The sequence below is a fragment of the Octodon degus genome, unplaced genomic scaffold, assembly GCF_000260255.1.
Source record: "Octodon degus isolate 3935 unplaced genomic scaffold, OctDeg1.0 scaffold00008, whole genome shotgun sequence".
NCBI lineage: Eukaryota > Metazoa > Chordata > Mammalia > Rodentia > Octodontidae > Octodon > Octodon degus.
This window is the reverse complement of record NW_004524584.1, coordinates 11,095,144-11,120,858: the sequence shown is the minus strand read 5'-3', so window position 1 is coordinate 11,120,858 and position 25,715 is coordinate 11,095,144. Positions and strand designations below refer to the sequence as shown.

Here is a 25,715-nt window from a genome sequence, read left to right as displayed (position 1 = left end):
TTCCAAGGCTTTGCCTTAACCCAGGCTGTATGGGTTCCGCAGCTGCTTGTTTTCCTGGACCGTGAACTGGCAGGGCAGGAGGCTGCCTGCACTGCTTCTCTGTGCACTTCCTATGCGTCAGCGGTCTCCTCCGCACAAAGGAGGACATGCAGGTGCTCTGTGACCAGGTAGCAGTGAACCTGGCAGAGCCTCCTCCTAGACGCCAACCCCAGCAGCAGTGTGTAAATAACTCTACTAATTGCCAGGCTGGTCCTGCTGAGTCTGAAAGATCACCTTGCCCAGGGGTTGCCGGACAGGTGGACGGACTTGTTGCTGCACAGCCCACGTCAGGCCATCAGATATGTTCTCTGCAGGCAGGGGGTCATCCAGGAGTGCTAGGGTGGCTGTGCCTAGGGGACAGCTCAGGCTGCAGCAGTTTCCCAGGCTCTCCCTGCCGCCTCTTCCATCTGAACCACTGCCCTCTCGGAAGGAGGAAAGAGCAGCTCTCACAAAGCCCCAGGCTTTGTGTGGGCATCCAGCCTCATCTGTGCAGGACAGGCCCTGCAGAAATGGCCAGATAGTTCCATCAAAGGGACCACCTACTACGAAGTTTGAAGGAATAATAAGAGAATGAAGTCTCTTTGAGCTGTGAACTTAGTTTAGAAGCCTGTGGCCTCTATAGAATATTAAGAAACTTTCAGAAGTATGGTTTTGTGTCCCTTAAGACCACAGACTTCTTGTCATATTTTTTCTTTCAAGAACATGAGAGTCGACAATAGCACGCAGCCACCACAGACAGGACAGCGCAGGCCTGTGCACTAGGGCTAGTCTGCCTGGCCTTCTTGTTTGGGTGGCTGAGGGGGAGGGGTGGGCACGGCCCTGCATCCTGGCCTTGCCATGCAGAAGGTGTGTTGGGGCAACTGATGGTTTTACTAAGATGACGCTCCACACCACCCGGGCAGCTACACTCCTCTCTTGGGTGAACAGTCTGCACGTGGCTGGCCCTGTGGAGGCTGTGACGCGGCTGCAGGACTGCAGCATGTTCATCAAGATCATTAACAGCATCCACAGCATGGAAGAGGGGCAGAAAGTCTTGCAGCAGCCAGTGCCAGAGAGATTGGACTTTGTGGTTTCCTGCACAAAAATCAAAAATGTCCCTCTTCTACAGAATGCCTCGTGTCTGTGCAAAAAGTGATGGAGGGGTCAGAGCTAGAACTGGCCAAGATAATTGTGCTGCTCTTATACCACTCTTTCATGAGCTCCCAAAACCTCTGGGACTGGGAACAGTTTGAATCTAGATTCAGGCCGAGTTAGCAGTCATCCTTAAGTTTATGCTGGACCATGAGGATGGGCTGCACCTTACTGAGGCTCTGGAGGGCTTCTTGAAGAAAGTTGCTGTCTCTTCCACCTGTTCCAGTACCTTCTCTGAAGAGCTGCCCCCACCCAGCCACCAGGCTAAGAGGGAGGTTCGCTTCCTAGAGCTACAGAAGGTTGCCTCTTCCAGTGGGAACAACTTCCTGTCAGGTTCTCCAGCCTCTCCCATGGGTGACATCCTACAGACTCCACAGTTCCAGATGAGGTGGCCGAGGAAACAGCTTGCAGATGAGAGAAGCAATAGAGGTGACCTGGAGCTGGCTGAGTGCCGCAAGCTCCTCACTGAGAAGGATGCACAGATACCCATGATGCAACAGCACATCGACTGCCCTGCTCTGCCGAACGAGAAGCAGGCAGCCAGCCCTCTGGAGCCCAGGGCGCTTGTGGAGCTGCGAGGCAAGAATGAGAGCCTCCCCTGCAGCTGCATGAGACTCAGAAGCAGTGCCAGGACCTGAAGACAAAGATTAACCAGCTTTCTGAGGAGAACGGGAACCTGTCTTTTAAGTTGCGGAAGTTTTCCAGTAACCTGCAGCAGCTCCAGGGAGCCCTCAACGAACTGAACGAGGAGCTCAGCAAGGCTACTCAAGAGTGGGTGGAGAAGCAGGCCCACCTGGAGAAAGGGCTCAGCACAGCTAGCTGTGCAGGACAAGAAATGCCTTGGAGAGAATGAAATTCTTCAGGGAAAACTTTCTCAGCTGGAAGAACATTTGGCCCAATTGCCTGAGACCCCACCCCGGGGTGAGGTGCTGGGTGATATCTTGCAGCTGGAAACCCTGAAGCAAGAGGCAGCCACTCTTGCTACAAATAACACCCAGCTCCAAGCCAGGAGTTAGAAAAGGGCCAGAAGCTGGAGGAGAGGCTATGTCTGCGTCTGCTCCAGGCAGAGATGGCCAGCCACAGCGCCAGAGCTCTTTGTGGGGAGGTGCAGAGCTTCCAGGAGGAAGTAGAGGAACAGCACTAGGCTGTAGAGAACCTGCAGCAGGAGCTGGCCTCGCAGGCAGAACGAACTGAGGAGCTTCACCAAGAACTGAAGGCATGACAGGTGAGTTTCTTCCAGAAGAAACAGTTCCTCTCTGCACTGCAGCTGGAGCACACCAGCACACAGGCCCTGGTCAGTGAGCTGCTGCCTGCCAAGCACCTCTGTCAGGAGCTGCAGGTTGAGCAGGTGGCTGCTGACAAGCGCCACAGAAGGAGATGGAGCAGAGCAAGCAGGCAGCTGGTGGGCTGCAGGTGCAGCTGATGCGGGCCCAGCGGGAGCTGGAGGTGGTGACTGCCAAGTACGAGGTGCCAAGGTGAAGGTCCTGGAGCAAAGGCAGCCCTTCCAGAAAGAGGGGCAGAAGCTCACTGCCCAGGTGGAAGAGCTGAGTAAGAAGCTGGCTGACTGACCAAGCCAGCAAGGTGCAGCAGCAAAAGCTCAAGGTTTTCCAGGCCCAGGGGTTTGAGGGCCAGCAGGAAGTGCAGCGCCTCCAGGCCCAGCTGAGAGAGCTTCAGGCACAGTGGAGCCAGAAGGAGCAGGCACCTGAGCACTACAAGCTACATGTGAGAAGACTAGCCCCAGCCAGGTCTGCCCCTCACCCTGCCTGCCCTAAGGTTTTGCCCCATCCACCCACCCTGTCTGACCATATAGGCGGAGAAAGCAAAGACCCATTATAATGCCAAAAAGCAGCAAAACCAAGAATTACAGGAGCAGCTGCGGGGCCCCAAGCAGCAGCTGCAGAAGGAGAACAAGGAGCTTCGGACTGAATCAGAATGGCTGGGCCAGGAGCTGCAGCAGGCTGGGCTGAAGACCAAGGAGGCCGAGCAGACCTGCCCCACCTCACTGCCCAGGTGCACAGCCTGGAGGCACAGGTAAGCCCCTCCACTGAACAAACTGGCCTCAGCCCTGTTCTGTTGGACCCCTGTGCCCCCCTCTCTGAGCTTCCCCTGCCCTAGACTTTCCTGTACTCCTTCCCAGGTTGCCCATGCGGACCAGCAGCTTTGCGAGCTGGGTAAATTCCATGTGGCCTCTGATGCCTTAAAAAGCCATGAGCTCCAGGCTAAACCCCAGCTGGACATGAGTCTTGACATCCTTGATCTGAGCTGTGGGGAAGGGACCCCACTCAGTATCAACAGCAAGCTGCCTTGGACCCAGCCAGATGGCACCAGTGTTCCTGGAGATCCAGCCTCACCCATCTCCCAGCACCTGCCCCCCAAGGTAGAATCCTTGGAGAGTCTCCATTTCACCCCCATCCCTGCTCAGGGCCAGGGCCCCCTGGAGAGCAGCTTGGATTCCCTGGGGAAAGCCTTTCTGAATTCAGGACGTAAGACAAGCTCTGCTCGCAGGCATCCCACACAAATCAACAACATCACTGTGACCATGACCAAGAAGCTCTACACGGAGGAGCCAGACTGCGCCAATTCATCTTGCTATAGTACAGTCTGCCCCTGCTTCCCAGGCCAGCCTGCAAGCCCCCTCCTCTACCCAATCTCTAGCCCGCCTGGGCTCTCCTGAGGATGGAAACTTGGCTCTGCTCAGAGTGCCCGACTACCGGCCCACCACTCGCAGCTCTACCCGCCGCCCCTAAGTTGGGCTGTCCAGTGGGGCTCCACCAGGAAGGAACGGCTTCTACATGGGCACTTGCCAGGATGAGCCTGAGCAGCTGGATGACTGGAACTGGACTGCAGAACTGCAGCAGCGGAACCGAGTATGCCCCCCCGCCCCGCACTTGAGGACCTGCTGTCCCCTGGAGTCCAGTCCCTCCCTCAGCCTGGCCACCATCACAGAAGAGGAGACAAAACCGGAGATCCTCTGGAGACCCTGTGCTGAGCAAGCATGCAGCCAGCCCAGATTGCAGAAGGTACTGGAATCACCTGGGCAGCAGTGTAAGCGGGTATCCTCAGAGACTCACTAGCGTCCTGGCACCCCTGAGTCTAAGAAGGCCACCAGCTGTTTCCCACGCCCCATAACACCCCAAGACCGACATGAAGGGCACACACAGAGCACTATTGAGACCCAGAAGAAAGCAGCACCAGCCCTTCTTAAGCAGGCCGATCAGTGCCAGTCCATGGTTTTCAGCATCCTCAACATGTCCAAGAAGCTGGGGAACAGTTTGCTTCAGCGAGGAGCTACCAAGAAGGCCCCAGCCAAGGCCTCCCCCAGCACACACAGGGGAACTTACCGCTCTCTGCACATCAGCACCTCCACACCCAGTGCTAACTGCCACTCCTTGGGCCAAGGGCAAGATAAGGCACTGGCAGGGAGGTGGGAGAGGGAAAGCCAGTCAAAGCGTGGGTACCCTAATCACCCACGGGGCAGTATCCAAGGCAGGGCCAGGCCAGGCCAGGCCAGGCCACTGGAAGTGCTCCCTTGTCTGGGTAGCAGCTTGTAATTACTGAAGAGACAGGTGACTTCATCCCAGAGAGCAGCTACAGATGCTCAGGCCTGGCCAGCCATTGGCAACATGAAGCTAGATGTGTCTAGGGCTCACAATGGAGGGATCTGTCAGGGGTGTATGGCAGCAGGAGGGGCTTTCCTGAGCTAGTTGGTGCCCACTGGAACAAGACCTTTTCAGCTGTGACTTCTCGTCTCTTGCAGGCAAAGCACTGAAGTGCCAGTACCAGTGAGCGGCTCCACCTGTGTTCCATGCTGATGTCGCCTGGCCCCTTTCCTTCTGTCCCTCTCAGTGCCTTCTCAGCTCTCAGGCCCAATGGTGGCCAAACCCCTAGAGACAGTGCTGACTGCCTACACCTTGGCTTGGCACCTGGACCTTCACTGGTGCCTTCTCTGGCACGTTCTCAGAGCTAGCCCAAGAGGTTGGAGCTTGGACAGTATGGGACCGTCTTTCTACCTTGCCTCCTGATCTGATCTCAGAGCTAAGTCACTTCTCCATCATAACCAGATTTGAGGCTGGCTGTGAGAGGCTGGATCCTTGGGCCCAGCCAAGGATCCTCTCAGCCTCTGGATCTAGAAGGGACCACTGGAGGAGCAGGCTCTGGTTCTTGCAGCTGGTGGCTTGGCTTAGCAGAGGCCCTTGCTCTTGAAGGCCAGGACTGGGCCTGACCTGGTGTGAGCCCACCCCACCTCTCTTCCACCCAAAGGTACAGCTGCCTAGAGGATTGCAGGGCAGATGGTCCTGGATCCCAGGGCAGGGGGCAATGGGCAGCCTTCAAGAGCAGCTCATACCCCACCTTCCCCAGACCTGGACTGGGATGGGATTTGGAGTAATGGGAAGGTTTTTAAGGGCTGGGTATGGATCTCTTTTAAAATGTTATTACTTGCAAATTTTTTCCCTGTTTTAAGAAAACATGAATCCTTTTGGAATCATTAGAAAGTAAATGTATAACCTTTTTTCTCCTTTATACTGAGAATAAAGCCTGAGCAAATTTCATGTTTCTGAATTCTGCCTGTGAATTTGTGATAAGGGTTCAAGGAGAGAAGTCTTTTAACTCGGGACAGAATCTATTTGCAGCTATTGTTCAATTAATGTAGAGCATCTGGTTCCTGGGCTTGTCGTATAATGTATCACACTGCAAACCCAGAGTTCTCGGTGCTGCCGCTGAACCCCTTGATAACCATGAAGTGTGAGCTAATTTGTTAATTTTGTTTTAGAAGTCCCTGAGAACAATACTGCTTAAGGCTGAATGAATCAACACTTTAGAGCTGAGATGCAGTTGAGTGTTGTACTCACGGTGATAAGAAATCTAGAAGGAAACAGGAAAAACCACATGCCACGCCCTGCTTTAAAAAGACTAGAAGAACTGTCAGAATTGCAATAGAGCCTCACAAGAGTCCGTGGGTGTGCCAAGTCACCAGCAGGCTAATATTATCATAGCCTGCAACAGAACACTGTTGCTAGAAATAGGACAGTCACATCCCTGCCACCAGGCGATTTGCATTCTCTGGGCCAGCCCCTAAATTCCTCTTGGCTCCTACTGCTTTTGAGCATTACATTTCTGGACACTTCTGGACAGTGTCTCTGCTCAGCTGTTTTTTTTCCAGGAAATTACCCAAAAGAGACACAAGGAGAAAAACCTCTGCTTTGTTTTCAGGGAAGTGAACAAGCTACGAACGAACCTTCTTGGATCTGGGAAACTGCAAGGTTTCTAAATTTCATATGGTTGCTGACAGGAAGGGGCAAATCAGGACCCTTTTGTTTTCTTCAGGATGGATAATCTGTTGCCTCCATCTAGATTCTCATATTTCAAAAAATACCCTCTTCAAGCAATTAGGAAATATTTATCATCGCTGAGAAACCAAAGAGCTGAAGATCAGGTATCATTTTGTTTATATTAATGTTAAAATTAACGGGTTCTTTCTGGGTGTAGCCCTTATGTAATTAGCGATTTAGTTTCTGTTGGTTTACGTTTTTGTAGGCGCAGGTCAGATCCTGCCTAATGGTGGTTCAGACTTGGCTGTCGGAAGAGCAGGCAGGCTTGGGAGGATCTATGTGAACTTGGAATGTTTGGTCCCTGATTAAGCTTAAGTTCTGGAAACCACATGCTATGCGCTCTCTCTCTGTAACTAAACTACTGTCAGAGCTAAAATTTTAATTCCTTGATAATTTTCCAGTGTCTTAAATATAAATTTTAAAGCTGTCAAAGTACCAGGTCCTAGAAGTACACTTGTTTTCCTATATGTATTTGTGGTTTTGTTAATATCACCAGGATTTGCAAAACCAAAGTCATTGTAATCACCTGAAGCAGATCATTAATGAGCTGTAAGAATCATTCAAATGTATCTGGCGTAAAGGGAAGGGGACAAAGCAGTTTTCTTTCTTTTATGCTAATCAAAAGTTATAATTTTAATAGGAAAGTCTAGCATGTGGGTTTATAATCTTAGAAAAAAAAACTTGAAAACATGTCCTATAATTTCTCATTAAAAATCAATTTATTATATTACATTTATTATATTGCTTGAAAGTGGTATAATTCCATCCTTTACAATTTATGAAAAAAGGCATTTCTAAGAGCCACTTTTGACAATATCTGACCCATTTGAATCTGGTGGCTCATTAGGAAGGAGTGTGGCAGTGGGATATAAATGTAAAAGACGGATGAATCGCCACCGTGGAGACTGAAAGAGTCATAAAGTGCTCCCATGGGGTGCTTACAGCTAGAACTGCAGAACTGCGTGCCAGCATTGCCGGCATCCTGTATTTGCTCTCTTCTGTGATGTGCAATGACCCACTTAATAAAGTACTTCTAGGAAATGAAAGCAGAGGACAGCAGGCAGAAAATCCTTTAATGACAGGTTTCCCAAAGAGTCAATGCCTAATTTGAAAAATGAAAATCATCACGGCTATTTGAGAGAAAACTGCTTTTGTGTCCCCACTTGAATGATTTTACAAGAGCTGGAAAATCAAACAGGCTCTCTTCATTAAAGAAGCTATGCTGGGCCAGTTTACCGCTGACTTAGTCAGGGTGTCACACTCACAAGAAAATCTCTTGGTTTCCATGTCCCAGCCTGTACTGAGTTTGAAGTGGAAAGCCAGTGAACCCTTGGGGCTGCCCTTGATTTTTTGCTACATTAGCAAAGTGCTCAGGCTATTTCAAGAGAGAAGAAGGGTGGTGGAAAATGTGGAATGTGGGTTAAATGATTCTTTTCTCTGCTTTTCTCAGTATTACGTGTTTTTGGTTGCTATATTCTCTATATTGTTTTTAAAAGTTTATTTAGTAAGCGTTACAAAATGCACTGAGAATATTAGATTGTAGACACCCCTGACTTAGATTGGGTAGGTGGTCCACACAGTTTACGTTCTGTTGTAAGAGCTGGGAGCAGTATTATGCTGAGTCTTAACCTTTCCACTTAAATTAATGAAGAAACAAAAACAAATAACATATTTCCTTCCTCGTTAAAGCCAATTATATCTCTGCAGACCTAATATCCCATAGAATTAGAGAAATCAGGTCAGAATTGGCCTGCCTAACCTTGGAGAGCTTGTTGAAAAGTTATAAAGAAGATTAATAATGTCTATAATTTGTTGACCTCATATCTGCACCTATAGTCCTTACATTCCTGTAAAAGGGATCATCATTAGATAGTTGAGGGGAGGGCAGGGGATATATCCCAGTGATGGAGAAATTCCAGGACCATAAGTAAATGAATGAGTGTGAAGGCATACATACCTTAAGTGCCTTGCCCAAGGCTACCTGGGTAAGAGTTCTAAAGGAATCCAGGCACTCCTACCTGTAGTTTAAACTTTATCCATTTACCACGCTCAATCCCTAACAATTTAGTGGTATCTTAGTAATACAACAAATTGTTGACCTTTCACGTGTGAATGTGTATGTTTGCATTATTGAGTATTAAACTCAGAGCCTTTATACTTAGCTACATCTCCAGCTCATATTATTTGGAGACAGGGTCTTGGTAAGTTGCCCAGGCTGGGCTCAAACTTGCACTCCTCCTGCTTCATCCTTCCAGAGTGCTGGGATCATACATGCAGGCCACTATATCTAGGTGCTGTCATATGTCATAATTCTGATCACAAGAATTTACTATCCTTATTACCTCCTTAATCCTTAATATTTATAGTTAAATAGTTCAATATACTTAATCTGTTTAGAATAGAAAATTTCATATCACTACTATAAATGAAGGACTGTTATCATTTAACATTAACAGAATAAAAACATAATATTAAATTCTAGCTAGATACTATTACCTGTAAAATTTAAAGCCTAATGGCTAATCATTTTGTAGAAGACAGACTGTTTTAAATAAGTTGGCTTTCAAGAAAGATATTTTTAGAGCTGGAGGTATAGGTCAGCACTAGAGTATGTGCTTAGCATGCATAAAGCCCTAGGGTTGATCATAGGACCCTACTACCCCTGAAAGAACAGTGTTTAGAGGTCTCTTAGTAATAACCTCTCCTGACTGAGGATGGAAGAAAATTAAGGCAACTTTCTCAATGCCAACAATGTGTTACTGAATATAATGTCTAAGTGCCATCCTAAATCTTCTCCTACTCTATTCTACATCATTAGGTACCAATGGTGCCATGTTCCACATTCCTGTAGAATACAATTTGGACATGATATCTTCGTTTCCACCTCTGTGCATTCAAATGCACTTCTCCCTCTAGCCTAAAATCCTCTTCTTTACTGAGTCTTGCTCACTTGGAGATGGCTTTCCCATCCTTTACAACTCAGATTCCATAGGCTCAGTGAAAAAAACCTTCTCTAGTTTTGCTTGAAGTAGAGAAGTGCAGCCCTTCCTTACTAAGACATTTTGTTTGTTTTGAATGAGGCCCCTGACTCCATTCTATGTAGTACATCATATGCATACATGTCAATAGACATGTGTGTATGCATGCATGGCTGGCTGGTATTTTGTTCTTTTCCTTTTAGCTCATCAGAGAGCCAGGCAAGGATGGTGTAAGACAAACCCATAACACAGGCAGTGGGTGCCTACTGGGCTGCCCCTGGCATACATCTATCTTGCTTTTACCCATCTCTTCCCTAGGCCTGGAAGGTCCACAAGTCATAGTCCAGTCATGGTAATGGTTATACAGCCCTTACGTTGTCCGCAGATGCTTTCTTTCCAATTCTGTGTTCATCCCCTTGTACCTAGTGTTATATACATAAGAAATTTTTTTAAAAAAGTATTTGGTACAGGATCTTCAGGGTCTACAGGGTCTCACTACATAGATCAAACTCGAAGTGATTCTCCTGTTTTCAGCCTCCCAAGCACTGGGAGATGTGCACCACCACGCCCAGTCTCAGCGCACCCTGGCATGGCACACCAGGGATCGAACCCTGGCCACTGTGTTCTGTCTGAGCAGGTGCTTTAGTCCACTGAGCTATCTGGCTGGCCCAAGAAACTTTGATGCGAGGTTTGGTTTGTGTGTTATGTTTTACAGCAGTTATTGGTGGTGTATTTCTTTTGGCAGACAACGATCAATAGGCTTAGAGGTGATTTATCAACCTGAGAAGAAATCCCTCATTCTTTGCATTCCTAGACTCTCTTGGAGCAAGCATTTCACAAAGCCAAAGTCGCTAAAAAGGTAGAAAATTGAGGCCATTAATTAGATGAAGATGCTGAAGGTTGGGGAGTTTTCTACCAGAATTATTTGAACAGTATGGTGTGGTAGTGGTGGTGGTATGGTAATGGTGGTGATTTAGCCTGGGCCTACCTAAGGTCTCAGATGAGTTTGGATGGATGCCTCAATATGCCTAACAATATATTCTTGCAGCATTTTATTTTGGTCTAGGGAAATATTCCAGCTTGTGAGGAATGAATGATACTTGCAGTCAACGATCTCCTCAGTACTGGAGACCCAGCAGCCTGCTGTGTGGCTCAGGTGACCGAGGGCAACACTGAGTAGGGAAGGAAGAATTTGCTCCTCTTCTAAGCAGGTCCTGCCCTGGCTTCAACCTAGTGAGGCCTGTGGAGAACCCATAGGCCCTATGAAGACCATGTAAGACCCCAGGAAGTGCTGTTCTGAGGGATCAGCACTTTTGGTGTAAATATTATTTTGGGATGTTAGACTCAAGCTGTTCAAAGAATTTGTGAACTCGTATGAGATGGTCTATTCTTTCTCTTGACGAGCCCTTTTGTATTCTAGATTTTAACAACTATGTACTTGCTGACAAAGCTCAGGTGTTTACATCTTATATACCGCAGCTTTGCACATCCAACTGCCTAACTGACACCTCCATCTGAATGTCTTGGGACTGTTGCAGGGTCAATGCTCAAGAGACTTGACAAGCCCCACCTCCAAATTTGCTCCTCTCCAGGCGTCTTTTATTAATCAGTATGAATGCTCAAGGCAGAATCTCTGTCTCTGTCTCTCTCTCTCCCTCCTTTTCTCCCTCCCTCTTTTCCTCTCAGTCCTTTAGAAAGACAGGTCAGTTCTACTTCCAATTATTGAATCCTCTGTTTTCTCTACTGTAGCAGCCTTCCAATCTCTGTCTCACTTTCACTCTTGTTTCTGTACAATCCGTGTTCCTTGTAGCATTCAAACTTTTCTCCTGTAAATGGTAACCTTATTTTATTTTAATATAGGTAACATGAGTGTTTTCATTTATTATTTTAGCCCCATTGCCATGCATAAATTTGACACATAGGTGACTCCTTTAGGCAACTGACTGACTGAAGGAGACTTCATAATTATTAGAGAAGGTGTGGAGTCAGGGAGTTTTATGGTGCTGAGATGCTGTTGTGCAGGGCAAGAGATGTCAAAACCAGTTATCTTTAATCAGCAGAGGCTCTTGGGATTTAGAGAAATTTACTTTAGAGATGTGGAATCTGAGTCAAGGGTTAAGGGCTGCATCCTATTTCTCACAGCTCTTTTGTATTAGGGCAGGGATTAGAATTTGGCTTATAGTTCCATGCTCTTTCCAGTGTGTCATGTGAGTCTCCAGGCAGAGCTCTAGAAAAGGGCCACATGACTAGGAAAGAGAAAGACTCCACGGGGTGGTCTGGATGGCAGGTGATGCCTGAGGGTCAGTTTGTCAGCAAGCAAATTTCTCTGGTGAATGACAGGCCTAGAAGACCCTGCTTGGGGCCCTGATCTTGTACCTGCACATTCTCTTTGCCATTCAGCAGCCCCCCAGTCCACACTTCTACATATATCTGCAAGAACAGAGCAGACAAAGCACCAGAAAACACAAGCTGACTGCCTTTACAGATAGAATTTGAGATGATCAGTGCTAAGGCAGCCATACTTTTGTAAACAGAAAGCCTTTGTTCTGAGTGAGAAATATCACGTAAGAGCTGACCCGACAAGTTTTGCCTGTTTAACAGAAAAATGAGGAGAGTGATCTTGGGAACTTGGAGACATTCACAGCAACTACACTTTAATTGTGGTTTAGAATCATATTTTGTTTTGAAAGCTCTTCTGAAGTTTCTCTTCAGTGACTTAAAATGCTTCCAATTCATATTGGATCACTGGATTTTTATTTCCTGCTTTGTTTGTTAAAGCATGCTGACCTTAAGGTGTTAAATATTTGAAGTTAATTTGAACTTTAGAAACTCAGTTTTTCATCTGGGTTCTTGGCCTTGATCTGAATAAAAGTATAAACATAAGGACTCTATCACTCCACCCCCGAAAAAAGAAAAACTATGTTGAGGTGTGAAATGATCTGATGTAGGCTCTAACTAGGTAAAGTGATATATTCTTCATAATTGCTGCTTTAAGAAATGTTCAACTTATTGTTGCTTGAAAATCACTCAAATTGCAAGAAGCCGATCCCAAAAAAGAGAGAGAAATGTTAAAGTTTTAGCTCTTTCAGGTGAGTTGGTTATGGCTCAAGACATTATCTATTTTAAAAAGTATTTTATAGATGTCATGAGGGTTGGGAACTGTAGCTCTGTGGTAGAATATTTGTCCGATATGTGTGAGACTCTAGATCATATCTCCAATATTGCAAGAAAAAGTTGTGCAATGCTGTTGACAGTTTGTTCAAACAACATCTGAAAGAAACCAAAAATATGCTGCGTACTTGTGCTTGGGTGGGAAAACCTCTGCTCCTTCAACAGTGAGAGTAAAAGTTTATCCCTATAGAATTTAAGGTAGAGGGTAGAGACTTCTGTACTACTCCTGTGGAGGAATTTAGACATAGGTAACGCTGGCAGTTAAAGTGCTGTGATGTTGTAAAACTCAACCTTAACATTTCTGCTAAAATGACATTGGGCTGGGGTGATGGCTCAGTGGAATAAGCGCTTCCCTGGCAAGCGCAAGGGCCTGAGCTTTATCCCCGGTTCCGCCTAAATAAATAAATAAATAAATAAAATGACATTAGAGGTTGAACTATTTTATCATAATTATAATTCTTATCTGGAGGGAGGGAAAGGTATGTATTTACACACACATATACACATTTTCCTTGTAATCTATAAGGCATCTAGGTGTTGTAATTGAGAACTTGCATGAAGATTAGTGCTTTTTTATTCACTATCACCCAGATTCTCATGGTCTTCCCTCCACCCATCCTGTTTATTATTCAGGCAGAGGTCTATGAGTGATCCTTGGCACTTTCTGTTCTTTCAGTCAATAGGCAAACTATCTCCAAGTCTTTCAGTTCTATCCTTACGTACTATCCACCCTATTGGTCTACTTCTGTTTCATTACTTTATCCAGGCTTTCTTGCCTGAGATACTATGATACTTTCTTCATTATTCTCCCTGTATCTACCTGATAAACAGAGAATCTCCCAAAGACAAATGACCATACAACTGCTCAGCATCAGGCTTATAATCCTTCAGTGACTACTATTTACTTTTTGAATAAAGATGAACCCCCTCCCCCCACATGAAAGACTTTGGTTTGGCTCCAGCTCTGTCCCACTGCATGTTGACATTGCCTCTCTTTGTCCCTATAATACCCTTCTTGTATGTTCCCACTTCCCTGCTATTTCTTGGGCAGGGCCTTCCTTCTACTTGTTTCCTTATTATCCTTCCCTATTGAATAGCTACTCTTCCTTCACATCTCAATTCAGTATTACCTCCTATAGGGTAGCCTGATTTTCACACTCCAGTACTATTTCTGACTATATACTTTGAAGGAACCTTGTAATTCCCCTTGGTTTTACTTATTCTGATAGCAATTCTGCATGCACTTCTGGGGCTATTTAATCTTTAACAGGTCCAATATGATTATCACAGTACCTTCCAGATGAAAGGCATCAAATATAGGTATGTCAATTGAATGAATGGAGGAGAGGTGTAATAAATTCTATCTTGAGACAGAAGTGCTTCAAAGAATTCTAGATGTTAAGTTCTGTGCAGAAGAGACTTAAGATATGATTTTCTTTGATCTTTGTCTTTGTGTATATATTTCACAAGAATCATATGGCTTATGGAGAAAGGTAGAGGTATGCTGGAAAAGTCCTAGGAAGAATTATTGTGATTAATGACTGGAGCTGCAGAGAGGGGTTCTGTAGGAAACTAAGACGGACTTTCTACAAATGGGAGGTGCAGAGTTCAGGGTTATACAAGCCCTCTTTAGGACATGTTATAGCAATGTTTTCTGTCTTGTCAAAGAGCATAGTGAATCTTATTAGACCAGTTGTAGCCCCTGGATTCTTGTCTAATAGACAATAGAGAGATGGATAATTCAGATTTCTTAAGAACAAGCAGGGGTACGGATGGATCAGTTAGAGTTCATCCATTTTATGTCATAGTGATATATTCTCTACAATAAAAGTATGTTTTTCTGGAGTCTTAAGACCAAGGAAGATAGCATCATGTATCTGTGGAGATTCAGGTAGCATGTAATCCTCCAGCAAGGAAAGGAAATAAAGCTATATCCAGCAAAGATGTCAGGTGATCTCATATACCAGGGACTAGCTTTTCTGAGCTTAACTGACCACTAAACTACTCCTATCTAGAGCTTTATAGTTTTATAATCTCTGCTAATATAAAGATAAATCATCAGCTGATACGGACACTAAGAATTTTAGATTATTTTGTGCCATTTTGCACATAATGATTTTTTTTCTTAATATAGAATCTCTTGTATGTTCAAATATTTTCCTTCAGCTAATACCATGAACTTTCTGTTTAGTATAGAACCTTCTGAAAGTTTCTGTCCTTGTTGTCCATACTATCACAGTTGTGAAGTGTCAGACATTCCTGGGAGATGCCTGGATCCTTGGTTGAGTTCTGAGGTATTTTCAACTTTGTCATTTCCTTTTAAATTTTCCTCATCTGCAGTGCTCTGAGAACTTTGAGACACTGAAGTCAGCAAATGAGTAAATATTAAAGCTGTGACTTCATCTTTGAACTAAGTACGTGTGTAGGTTTTTATGATGAAGACCCCTACATTGGTGTGTTAGTCACCTTTATATTACTGGGTCAAAATACCTGAGAAAACTTAAAAAGAAGAAAACGGAAGGCAGCCCGTTTTCCAGAGTTTGCTTCATGGTTGGTTGGCTGATGTTTATGGGTCTGTGATGAGGCAGTGTGTCATGATGGGAGCATGAGGTTGAAGAAATAGAGAGAGGAATAGAGGGCCTGGGGCTCCATGTCCCTTGAAGTCACTCCCCTGATAATCTTACTTCCTTCCACTTGGTCCCACTTTTCAAAGGGCCCACTGATCCTCAACAAGGGGCTGGGGACCAAGCCCTCAATCATGGGCCTTTGGAGGGGAATTCAGGATCTGAAGTAGGGCCACTTGATATCCCATTCTACAAGTTTGTCTACAAAATTTTGTCAGCTTTGGTCCATGACAGGAAATGACATACTTCACTGCTTCACAAGACAGTTCCATGTCTTGACAGAAAAAGAAATGAACTTCCACTTTTGTTGTGCTGCTCAAAATTTGCTGTGAAGAGGGGGCCTGGCCCTAGCTCAGTCCTTTAAGTGGCTGCTTCCACAAAGCTGTCAGCCTCAGGTTGCTGGAGTTCGAACCTCACAACTCTCCCACAACTCTCCCGCTGGCCAAAAGTGCCCTGAAGGCATTCGAGGAAGAAAAAAAAAAAAAATTTGCTGTGAAGAGAGTTGGGAATATGCAGTAATTATTTTGTTCCTGTTCATCCTAAAGAGAGATCATTATGAGGCTAGTTGAGGAAATACAATTAGATTGCCCATTCCAGAATGCACAGGAATTTTATTAAATACCTTACATATGCAAGGAACTTGACCAGATTATTATCTATGTTGTAATTTAATTCTCATAGTAACACCCAAAAGTAGGTAGTATAATTCTTATTTTATAGGTGAGAAAAATGAGAAAGAGATAAAGGTATCTGGCACATAGTTGTAAAGGATGGCAGCTAAGATTTTGCTTTTAGGTTTATTTGTGTGGCCAACATTCACATGGGGACATCGACCACTGACTGAGCCCTTCCCTTCTTCCCTTCCCTCCTTCTTCTCTTTTCCCCTTGATTTTATCCTTTCTTTATTGAGGGTAAGGGGATTAAAATGAAATTATCATAACTGTTGTGTTGAGAAGACCTTGAATCTTTTCTGGAAAAGGGAATACAGGTGGAGATCCAGGTTTTAGAGCTGCTTAAAGTTGATTCAGTTTAGGGGAACCTCTTTTTTTTCTTTTTAAAAAATATGATATACATATCCATCAGCCTTCTCTAAGGGAACAGAACTAATAGGAGCCCTTTCTCTTTTCTCCCTCCCTTTCTTCCTTTTTCCCCTTTCTGTCTTTTACCCTCCCTCACCTTTTTGTTTTATTCTGTACTCCAAAATGAGCACCCACATCTGTGAGGCACTCAGGTCTCCTAATTCAAACACTGATCTCTTCTCAAATTACCCTCAGAGGTACATCCAAAAACAATGTTTTGCTAGCTATCCAATCACATAAAATTCACACGTAAAATTCAGCATATATATGTAAATACTAGGGCTGGCCAAATAGCTCAGCGGATTAAATCACCTGCTTAGGCAGATACAGTGGCCAGGGTTCGATCCCCATCATGCCTTGCTGGACCTGCCCATGGGGCACACTGACAAGGTGATTAAGAATGGGCATGGTGGTGGTGCCTGTAATCCCAGCTCTTGAGAGGCTAAACACAGGTGGATCACTACAAGTCTGATCTACATAGTGAGACCTTGTAGACCCTGTAGATCCTTACTAAAAAAAAAAAATTGTAAATATTACATTTGATGCAGAGTAATATATATTTTGAATGAATAGAAATCACAACAAATCACAAACTTGAGTGAAAAAAAATACCACAGACATCACAAAATTTAAAAAATAAAAGTTTTTATCAATTAGTACTTTTAAACTTAAAACTACTGTTCCTACATCTTAAAACTAATTCTTTTAAATAATTTTTTTTGGTACAGGTCTTACTATGCAGTTCGGGTTTCAGGCTTCCTAGTGCTAGGATTACAGGCATGCACCACCATGCCTGGTTCTGGGGCCAGCATGGCACATCCAGGGAAAAATCCTTTTAGAAAGTCTTGAATCCTTCTTTAGAGTTCTTAATCACCTCTTCAGATAACAAAGATTTGCTCATGAAAATACTCTTCTAATTTATATTTATTTTTCGTTATAATCTAGAAAAACACCACAGACTGGCTTCTACTATTTCTCCTGGAACTGCCTCCATTCTGCATGGCATCATGTGACACACTGATTCTGAGATTCCAGGCACAATGTACAGGCAATAGGACTATTTCTGTACCAAAGCAGTTAGCTATGACTTAACTACACACAGACATGACTATGACCACATTTATGTATTTGTATACTCCAAACAAAATCCAGACACATCCCATATTGAGTTCACTTGAGTCAGATCCATAATAATACCCATGTTCACTTCCATGCTGCCTGAGAAGAGAACTGCAGTGGAAGGAAAATCAATAAAAGGAGCACTCTAAAATCAACTATACTAAAGTACTTTTTGCACCTTTTACCAAAACACAAGATCATAAGAACATGGCTAGTCTCTTGGGGTCTTGAAAGGACCTCTGAAATGTGGAACCCTGAAGCTGAATCTTTGTTAGCCTTCAAGAAAACCTAGTTTTTGCAGGAAAAGTATAACAACATGGTATCACATGATAGTACACAGGTGTCCATGCCATAGGGTGCTTCAACAAGATGATATATTCTGACATGGTGGTACACACCTGTAATCCCAGCTACTCTGAAGGTAGAGGCAGGAAGATCTTCATTTAAGGCCAGGTTGGGCAACTTAATAAGATCCTGTCTCAAAAAAAAAAGGGGGGGGGGCCAGGGATAGAGTACCCCTAGGTTCCATTCCCAGCAGTGGAAAAAATTGATAAATGAGAGGTCCTGTTCTGAGCAGTGTTAGTTCTCAGTCTCATTAAATGAAGCAAAAGATGTTCCATCAGTATATTTTGTAAGAAAAATGATAAAGATGGTCATATTATGATACTATAAAAGCTCAAGGGTGTCTATTTCCTCTGTCCTCATTTATCTTTAAAAGCATTATTTGCAAAGGGATTATTTGGAAATACAGACTCCAATACTACCATATTAGTCCTATTAATATTAAACACACAGATCACTGTCCTTTCAAGCAGGCCAGTTAATACACAGGGAGAAAGAGCATGTTATCTCTGTTGAAGTCTATGCAGTAGAAAAATTATAACAGCACTAAAGAAAGTCTTTAAAAATTCATTAAGATGTAATCAAGTTTTTGCAAACTCATCTGTTATTTGCAATCATGACATAGTCACTGTAAGTTGTCTAAATCTCTGAAAAACATCACCTTTATATTTGCTTTTCTTGTGGAGTTTTGCTCCTTAATGTATTCAAGTGCCCAGCTTTTTCATATATTCTCCTCTTAGAAACTCTTGAATCCTCCTTTATTGTTTCTATGGATAACCATTTTTAAACATAAGCAGTACTTACAATTGTGTCCTGTACCACTATCTGTCTTATACTTACTACTGAACTATGTCATGGCTTATAAATATACCCCAGAATAAATAAAGCAAATTATAGAAATATTTTAGCCTTATGTAATACATACATTTCAATTAAGTTGCTTAAAATGATTTAATAGTACAAATAATGTAAATCCCTTTCATTAGTGTCAAAGAACTTCTTTTGCCCTGTCTCCAAAGTAAAATTTGCATTTAATGTACTTAAAATGTTTTAAAGCTTCTGAAATGTTATACAACTTAAAAATTTTTTATAAAACTTTCTATGAGGAAGATCCTGTTTCAGGAGAATGGCATTTTCTATTTACTTTATGCAGTTTTTTTTTCTCTTTTCTTTCATCTTACTGGTCCAGCTAAAGCCTGATACCCATGGTCAAAGAAGTATTGTTCTCAGGGTCCTGACCTAGAATAAGAAAACAAAGACTGACTTCACAGTTGCGATTACAACTGTAGCTCCATTTCCACTGAATTGCTGTCTAGCTTTTGTCCTCATTCTCTCAAACCACGGCTATACAAATGTGATACTCAGAGTTACCTAAGAGGGGAGGAAGAAATAAGATCTCTTTAACATCTTAATCCCTTTTTTCTTGATATTTTACAATAATTGGCTTTAGGCTAATAAGCATCTTACACAAAGTATCCCTATATGATTTAAGCAAGTTGGAGGAGGTTTAAGATATTCATATACATTCACTCTGTCTTTCAAATGAAAGACTATCAGCATGATAAAAATATTTTTAGATGAAAATGTTTTGCTTCTTGTAAGTTGGTACTCCAACCTGTGTACACATTGGAATCATTGGAGGACCTAAAGAATACACTGCTGGCCTGTACCTCCACAGTGGCTGATTCAGGAATTGTGGAGTGCAGCCCATGAGTGTGCATTTCCCATAAGTTGCAAGGTGGAAGGGACCTGCTTTGAGAATTACTGATGCAGGTCATTTGATGATGCACATTTTTAAAGTCAAAGCTGATAGCAGTTGACATCTACCTTCTCAAGAATAGCATGTATGTCATTTGGGAGATGGAAGATCACTGTCACAGCAGGAGAATAGTTATGATGCCTCACAACTTGTGAGTGTTTAGCTGACCATTTTTACCTGCTGTGGTCCCATGTCTAGTATTACATAATGCTCCTTAATGCAAGAGATAATTAGGTGAAGTCTTTGCTCTTTGAATACAACTTAAAGATGTACTCTTATCTATTTTCTTTTGTAGCTATTTACTGATTAAACTGAGTGGTAGCTGAAAATGTTAGTTGTTGACTGATATTATGGACATAAAAAGGATATAACAGTGATGTCCTCTATATGATCTAAATTCATTATGAGATCTTAATATTTTTAAAAATTCCCTTACCGTTACTCCGGTTAATAAGCAAATATGACTATAAAAGACTCAGAATAACAATTTAGCTGGAGAGGTGAAATCAGCATTCCCAATACTGCTTAATGACTTTTAGGTCATCATATGTTTTGTGTATTCTGTTGATTTTCCATAGAGCATGTTAATGAACATGTCTCAATTACCTTCTGAAGATCTCTTTAAAACGTTTGTCTGTGATTACTTATTCATAAGATTACGCTTTCATTTTAGCAACACTTTTCAACTCTAAGAAGATAGACTCAAGCAACTCATGAACAGATTCTGCTTGGAGCCTAAAGATAAATATGAGCAGGCAAATAGATGTAGAAAATTACCAAGAATGACCAAAAAGGCAATAACTTTATTAATATGGTCTTGAGCGTCACCAAATGAGCTATGGGGCAGAGACCCTCCCTACATTTGGGAGTTGATCTCCATCAAGGTTTCATTGGGCCACATTTAATTGAAAATGGCAGAAATTTAATAAAGTAAGATTAACTATGAAAGATAACTCAATACACAGGGCATCTTTCTATATATTCTCTAATAGGGTATTGTGGAAGCATGAAGGAAATTTCATTCAAGATGGCTTATTCTTGAGTTTGACGCTGAGTAGTGAGAAATTCTTGTGCAGGAAGATTTACCTATTATGAGCCTCAGCTTTGTCGGCTATGAAAACCTAGTTATGAAACTTGGCCTGGTTGCCTCACAAGGTTGTGAGAATTAAATACAGTTGCATCATGGAAATGCCCTGTCAACTGAGAAGCCCTAAACAAATGTGTAGTTTTAGTGATTGTTCAGTAAAAATTGATTCTCATTTCCCTAAAAGTAATGAAAATGCTTTAATCAAATGTACATTGTTGGCATCTTTACCTTTTCTAAGAACTTCTGCAATTTTTCAGGATTAAAATGAGCAATTCTGGGAGTGTAGCTGAGTGGTAGAGTTTTGCATGTGTGAGACTCTGACTTCAATCCCTGACACAGGGGGTGTGGGGGGGAGAGGTGTAGGCAAACAGTTTGACTATTTAAACTATGAATGAATATATGTGTATTTTTTAAAATCCAAATACTATACCTTTTTAACTGCTCTAAATCAGATAATAGAAACAAGTTGATGTGCAAATGCTAAAATATTAAGAATCAGGTTTGTTGGGGGAAATAATTTATTTAACATACTATGACATATGTTCCTTTTGGAAGGTATAAACATTTCTTAGCATAATTTGTCACTATATAATAATTTAAGAATTAAAACAGAAAAGGCTGGTGTGTAGGTCAGTAGTAGAACACCTGCCTTGTACACCAGAAGCACTATGACTTGATCTTTGATAACCCCTAAAATTTTCAAAATTCTTAGTGTCAGGGCACATAAGTACATAAGAAAGTAAAAGTTCTATAATCCTACTAATTTTCAAGAAATAAGTGTAGTTGTATTATTTAAAAGTTTTCCTAATTAGTAATAAGAAATAATTGAACTTTGAAGTCATGGCCAATTTTTTACTTTATCTGGTAATCTAGGTCTTAATTTAAAAACATACTCCTTTATTCAGTAATTTTTCCCCTCAGCACGGGGATTGAACCCAGGACCTTTGCAATAGGCCACATCCCTAGCTTTATTATTATTTTTTTTTAATTTTGAGACAAGATTTTGCTAAGTTTCTAAATTGCTAAGGATGGGCTTAAATCTGCAGTCTTCTTGCCTCAGCCTTACATAGTGCTGGAATTGCAGGTGTGTACCACCTTGTCCAATTTTTTTAATATTTGTATCTTGCTGGTTACATTACCTTTAGAATTTTTAATAATATAACATTTCATTATTTGACTAGGTCATATTTAACTCCTTTAAGTTTTACAAGAAAGTCAAAATATCAACCTACTAGATTTTAACGTTTACCTAAATAATTTTTTCTCATTTACTATACCTATTTGAGTGTTTCTAGTTGCAAGGAACAGAAAATGTAATTTTTTATCTCACATTAAAAGAAGTCCAGTAATAGGGCAAGCCCCAAACTTGGTTGATTTGTTAGCTTAATTGTGTGTTAAAAGAACTGGCTTAAAATTAAAAAAAAAAAAAAAAAAGAACTGGCTTATTTCCATCACTATTTTGCCATCCCTGGCATCAAGGAAGGGCCAAAGGTGGGCTAAGAAGATGGCTGAAGCACTTTTAAGTGCTTGAGATCACAGGGAAAACTTGTCAAATCATAAGTTGTTGACTATAACCCCAGAGCTCTGATTTACTAGGTCCTGCGGTGGTCTGAGAACATGTGCATTTCTGCTAAATTTTGCTGCAATGCTATTATAGTGAGGCCACACTTGGAAAAAGACTTAATGATCCTGGGAGGGAACGGATAGTGCAAGATCCCTCATATCATTGATTACAAGAGGGACATCCTCATTTGGCACATAATGCAGAGTGCTCTGTATTCTCTTCAGAATGCTTTGTGCCATTTCTAGTTAGCTAGTTGTGAACTATTCTAGATGGGCGGTGCTCATCTAGAATGCTGGTTCTCCTGCTAGTTGGCATAATAGTTCTCAGACAAGTTTTGCATATGGTCATTTGAATTGGGGGCTGACAGGGCCAGATGAAACCCTAAATTTGCACTTGTTTATCTGTTCCTAGCCAACAGCAAAGCCTCCCTTAGCTTGTCACCTTCATTTCCAAGTTAATGCTAATATAAGTCATTTGGAAATACTAAATCATTCTTCATATTTCCTCATGTGGAAATATGAAGCATTGCCTACACAAGCATTGCCTTTTATAACTAGGAAGCAAAAATAGTTATCTGAAGGTATACTGTAAATAAATGCTTCTAGTTTTCCACCTGAAGCATTTTCTAGCCTTTCAGGTTTAACAATTTACTTGTGGTTTTACAAAATTCTTTGCTGCTAATTTGTAACTTTCCTTCTGTATTTCCCAAGCCATGTTGCCAAATCATAATTCCCCCCTTGTAGTTCCATTAGCCAGTAAACCATCTCTTTGATGTAGCTTCCATATTTTGTGTATGTGCACTGAGAGGGATGAGCTATTAGCATGATTCCCAGGACTAAACTTAAAGATCCTCATAAGGCCTTGTGCTATTTCTGTGCACTCTCTCTTTATTATCATAATGACATTTTTGTGCTTTTTTTCTCATTTATTGTCACAACAGGAAGGACGGAGGAGAGATTTCTGCAGGGGGGAATGGAAGGACATAGGACAAATTCAGGCAAAGATGCAAGTTTTGCAAAAAAAAAAAAAAAAAAAAAAAAGGATTCGACCTCTAGTTGGGATAGAAAAGTTGTAAGTGCAAAATGTGCCACTTTGAAGATAAGAGGAAATGTGACTGTCTTGGTTACTTTTTTCTCATTGCTGGGACAAATGCCCACCATCCAGAGTCAAGGAAGTAAAGGTTTTTTTAGCTCACAGTTAGTGGAGGTTTCAGTCCATACTTAGCTTGCTCCAAGGCACAGTAGCACATACAGAAGGCAACAGCTTACGGCAGTGAAAAACAACAAAGAGTAAAGGGAGGAGCAGCTAGCTAGTTTCTTTCCCCTCCTTACATTGTAATGCAGATTACTTACCCGAGGCTGGGTATAGCACCCATAGCCATGATAATCAATCACAAACTCTAGAAGTCTCACCATGACTGCATAAGGCTTTGAGGAGACAACTAGACACAAACCATAACATTCTGTCCCTGACCCCCCCAAAGATTCATGCACGTCCCTTTATGCAAAAGGCATTTTAGTCCATCTCTAAGAGTTGTCAAAGTCCTAACAGTCTCAGCATTGTTGAAAAGTCCAAGTCCCAAGTCTCCTCCAAGATCTCAGGGAAATTATTAGCTGTGAGCCCTTGTACACGTGAAAAATTAAATACTTCCAACATTCAATGGCATAAGAAAAACATTACCATTCCAAAAGGTACAAACAACAGGATACAAAGCATTGGGACCAAAGCAAGTCCAAAATCCAGAAGAGCAAACATTAAGTTCTGAGTTCCATGTGGAACATCTGAAGCAATCTGTGGCAAATTGTGAGCTCCATGGCTCCACCTCTATGACACTTCTGGGAGTAGCTCTTATGGCTTCTCTCTCAAGCCTGCTTTGCTCCTTTCTTGCAGCTTTTCTCATATAATCCATGTTTCTGGCTTTTCCAAATGTCTGGGTTTTCCACTGCATGTTAAGTTTTTCACATTCTGCTCCAGTAACCTTTCCCAAGGCTCTCTCAAATACTACTCTGCAGTAGCATAAAGAGATTAAAACTGTTTTGAGAAGGCATTTTTTTTGGCGGAACCAAAGATTGAACTCAGGCCCTTGCACTTGCCAGGGAAGGGCTTATTCCACTGAGCCATCTCCCCGGCCCCTTGAGAAGGCATTTTGATGCAGGAAGGTGGGATGGTAATAACTGCAAACATGTCCAGGGATCTGCAAACATGGTGATGGAATCTGTCTCACCATATCAGCTATTTACGACAATAAAACCATCAGCGAAGCTTTTAAAGTTGGAAGATACTGGCCAGTGACAACTGAACTTACTTGGCTATCCTAAGGCCTATTGCTTATGAATAGCCTCCTAGCTGTCTTGTCCAGGAATTATGAGTGAATTCCTTGATCTCTAAGGTACTGACTAAAGACTGTGCTGGAAATCACCATAGTTTCAGTTTTACCATCCATTGGTATACATACCATGAAAATCCAAAACACAAGTTCCACAGAAATTTTCTACTTGCATGGAAGCAACCACCTTAACATTTAGTCTCAAATGGTCACCTGGGTTCGAAATTTGACTATGCAATTTCAAATGGCTAGATTGTATACAATATTGATTAGGACTTATCCTGTTCAGATGAAGTGGTCCTAGTAACCACATTGTGGTTTGGGGGAATGTATGTGCATTGTCATACTATTTAATACTACTTAATGCTTTACAGGAAAGTAGACACTCAGGTTTCAGTTTGGTCATAGGAAGAAAACAGCAAAGTGAAAGGTGGGATTCCATGTATTCATTCAACATCAAGTATTTATAATGACTATTTTCCAGATTATTCATTTATTCAATAGGTCTCCCTTATATATTTACTAGTTCAATGTTTTAGGGACAGAGATAAATTTTGCAAGTCTGGAAACCAGAGTAGTTCCTTATGCTTTTTGGTTCTAGGATCAAACCTAGGTCCTCATGCATGCTAGGTAGATACTATAACATGTTCCTGCCCAACCCCAGAATGATAGCTTTTTAACAAGGTACATTTATATCTCAAATTAGGGATTATATAATTTGGAATACTGTATGTCCCTTTTCTTCTATGGAAATTATGAAGGCTAGCATTCACTCTTGGGACTCACACTCCTTTTGTTCTCTTTTTCTTCCTTATCCTCAATTGCACACTGATCTCTTACTTTCAACTCAGAAGATTGGTTTATACACTAAAGATCCCCAATAATACCATCAGTTATGAAGAAACTGAGTTGTACTCAATATGAGCCTCTTTAAAAATAAATACCTTAAATTCTTTATTATATTCTGCTCAGTTTGGTCAAATAGTTCACATTTAAGAAGCTAGTAAGTGGCGACTTCCGGGAACCCCCAGACCCAGTCCTAGCCCAGGTCCGGTGAGTGTGTGGAGAGCTTCCTGCTCCCCTGCGCCGGCGGGACCAGTCCCAGCCCAGGCGCAGCGTGGGCCGGACCCTCTCCCACCCCCTCGGGCCACCCCCCACCACTCCAC

The 25,715-nt window shown here is 42.5% G+C and overlaps 1 protein-coding gene and 1 pseudogene across 1 annotated transcript in view; both read left to right on the top strand.

Annotated features, from left to right (window-relative positions):
* Positions 1–916: 916 nt before the first annotated feature.
* LOC101567937 lies at positions 917–5,137 on the top strand (annotated as a pseudogene).
* A 1,065-nt stretch (positions 5,138–6,202) lies between these two features.
* Positions 6,203–25,715, top strand: part of Atp2c1 (ATPase secretory pathway Ca2+ transporting 1) — a 147,130-nt gene continuing 127,617 nt past the window's right edge. The window contains exon 1 of the mRNA XM_023705261.1: positions 6,203–6,604. Within this exon, the coding sequence (XP_023561029.1) occupies positions 6,497–6,604 (108 nt within the window). The 5' untranslated portion in view covers positions 6,203–6,496. The remainder of the gene's footprint in view (positions 6,605–25,715) is intronic.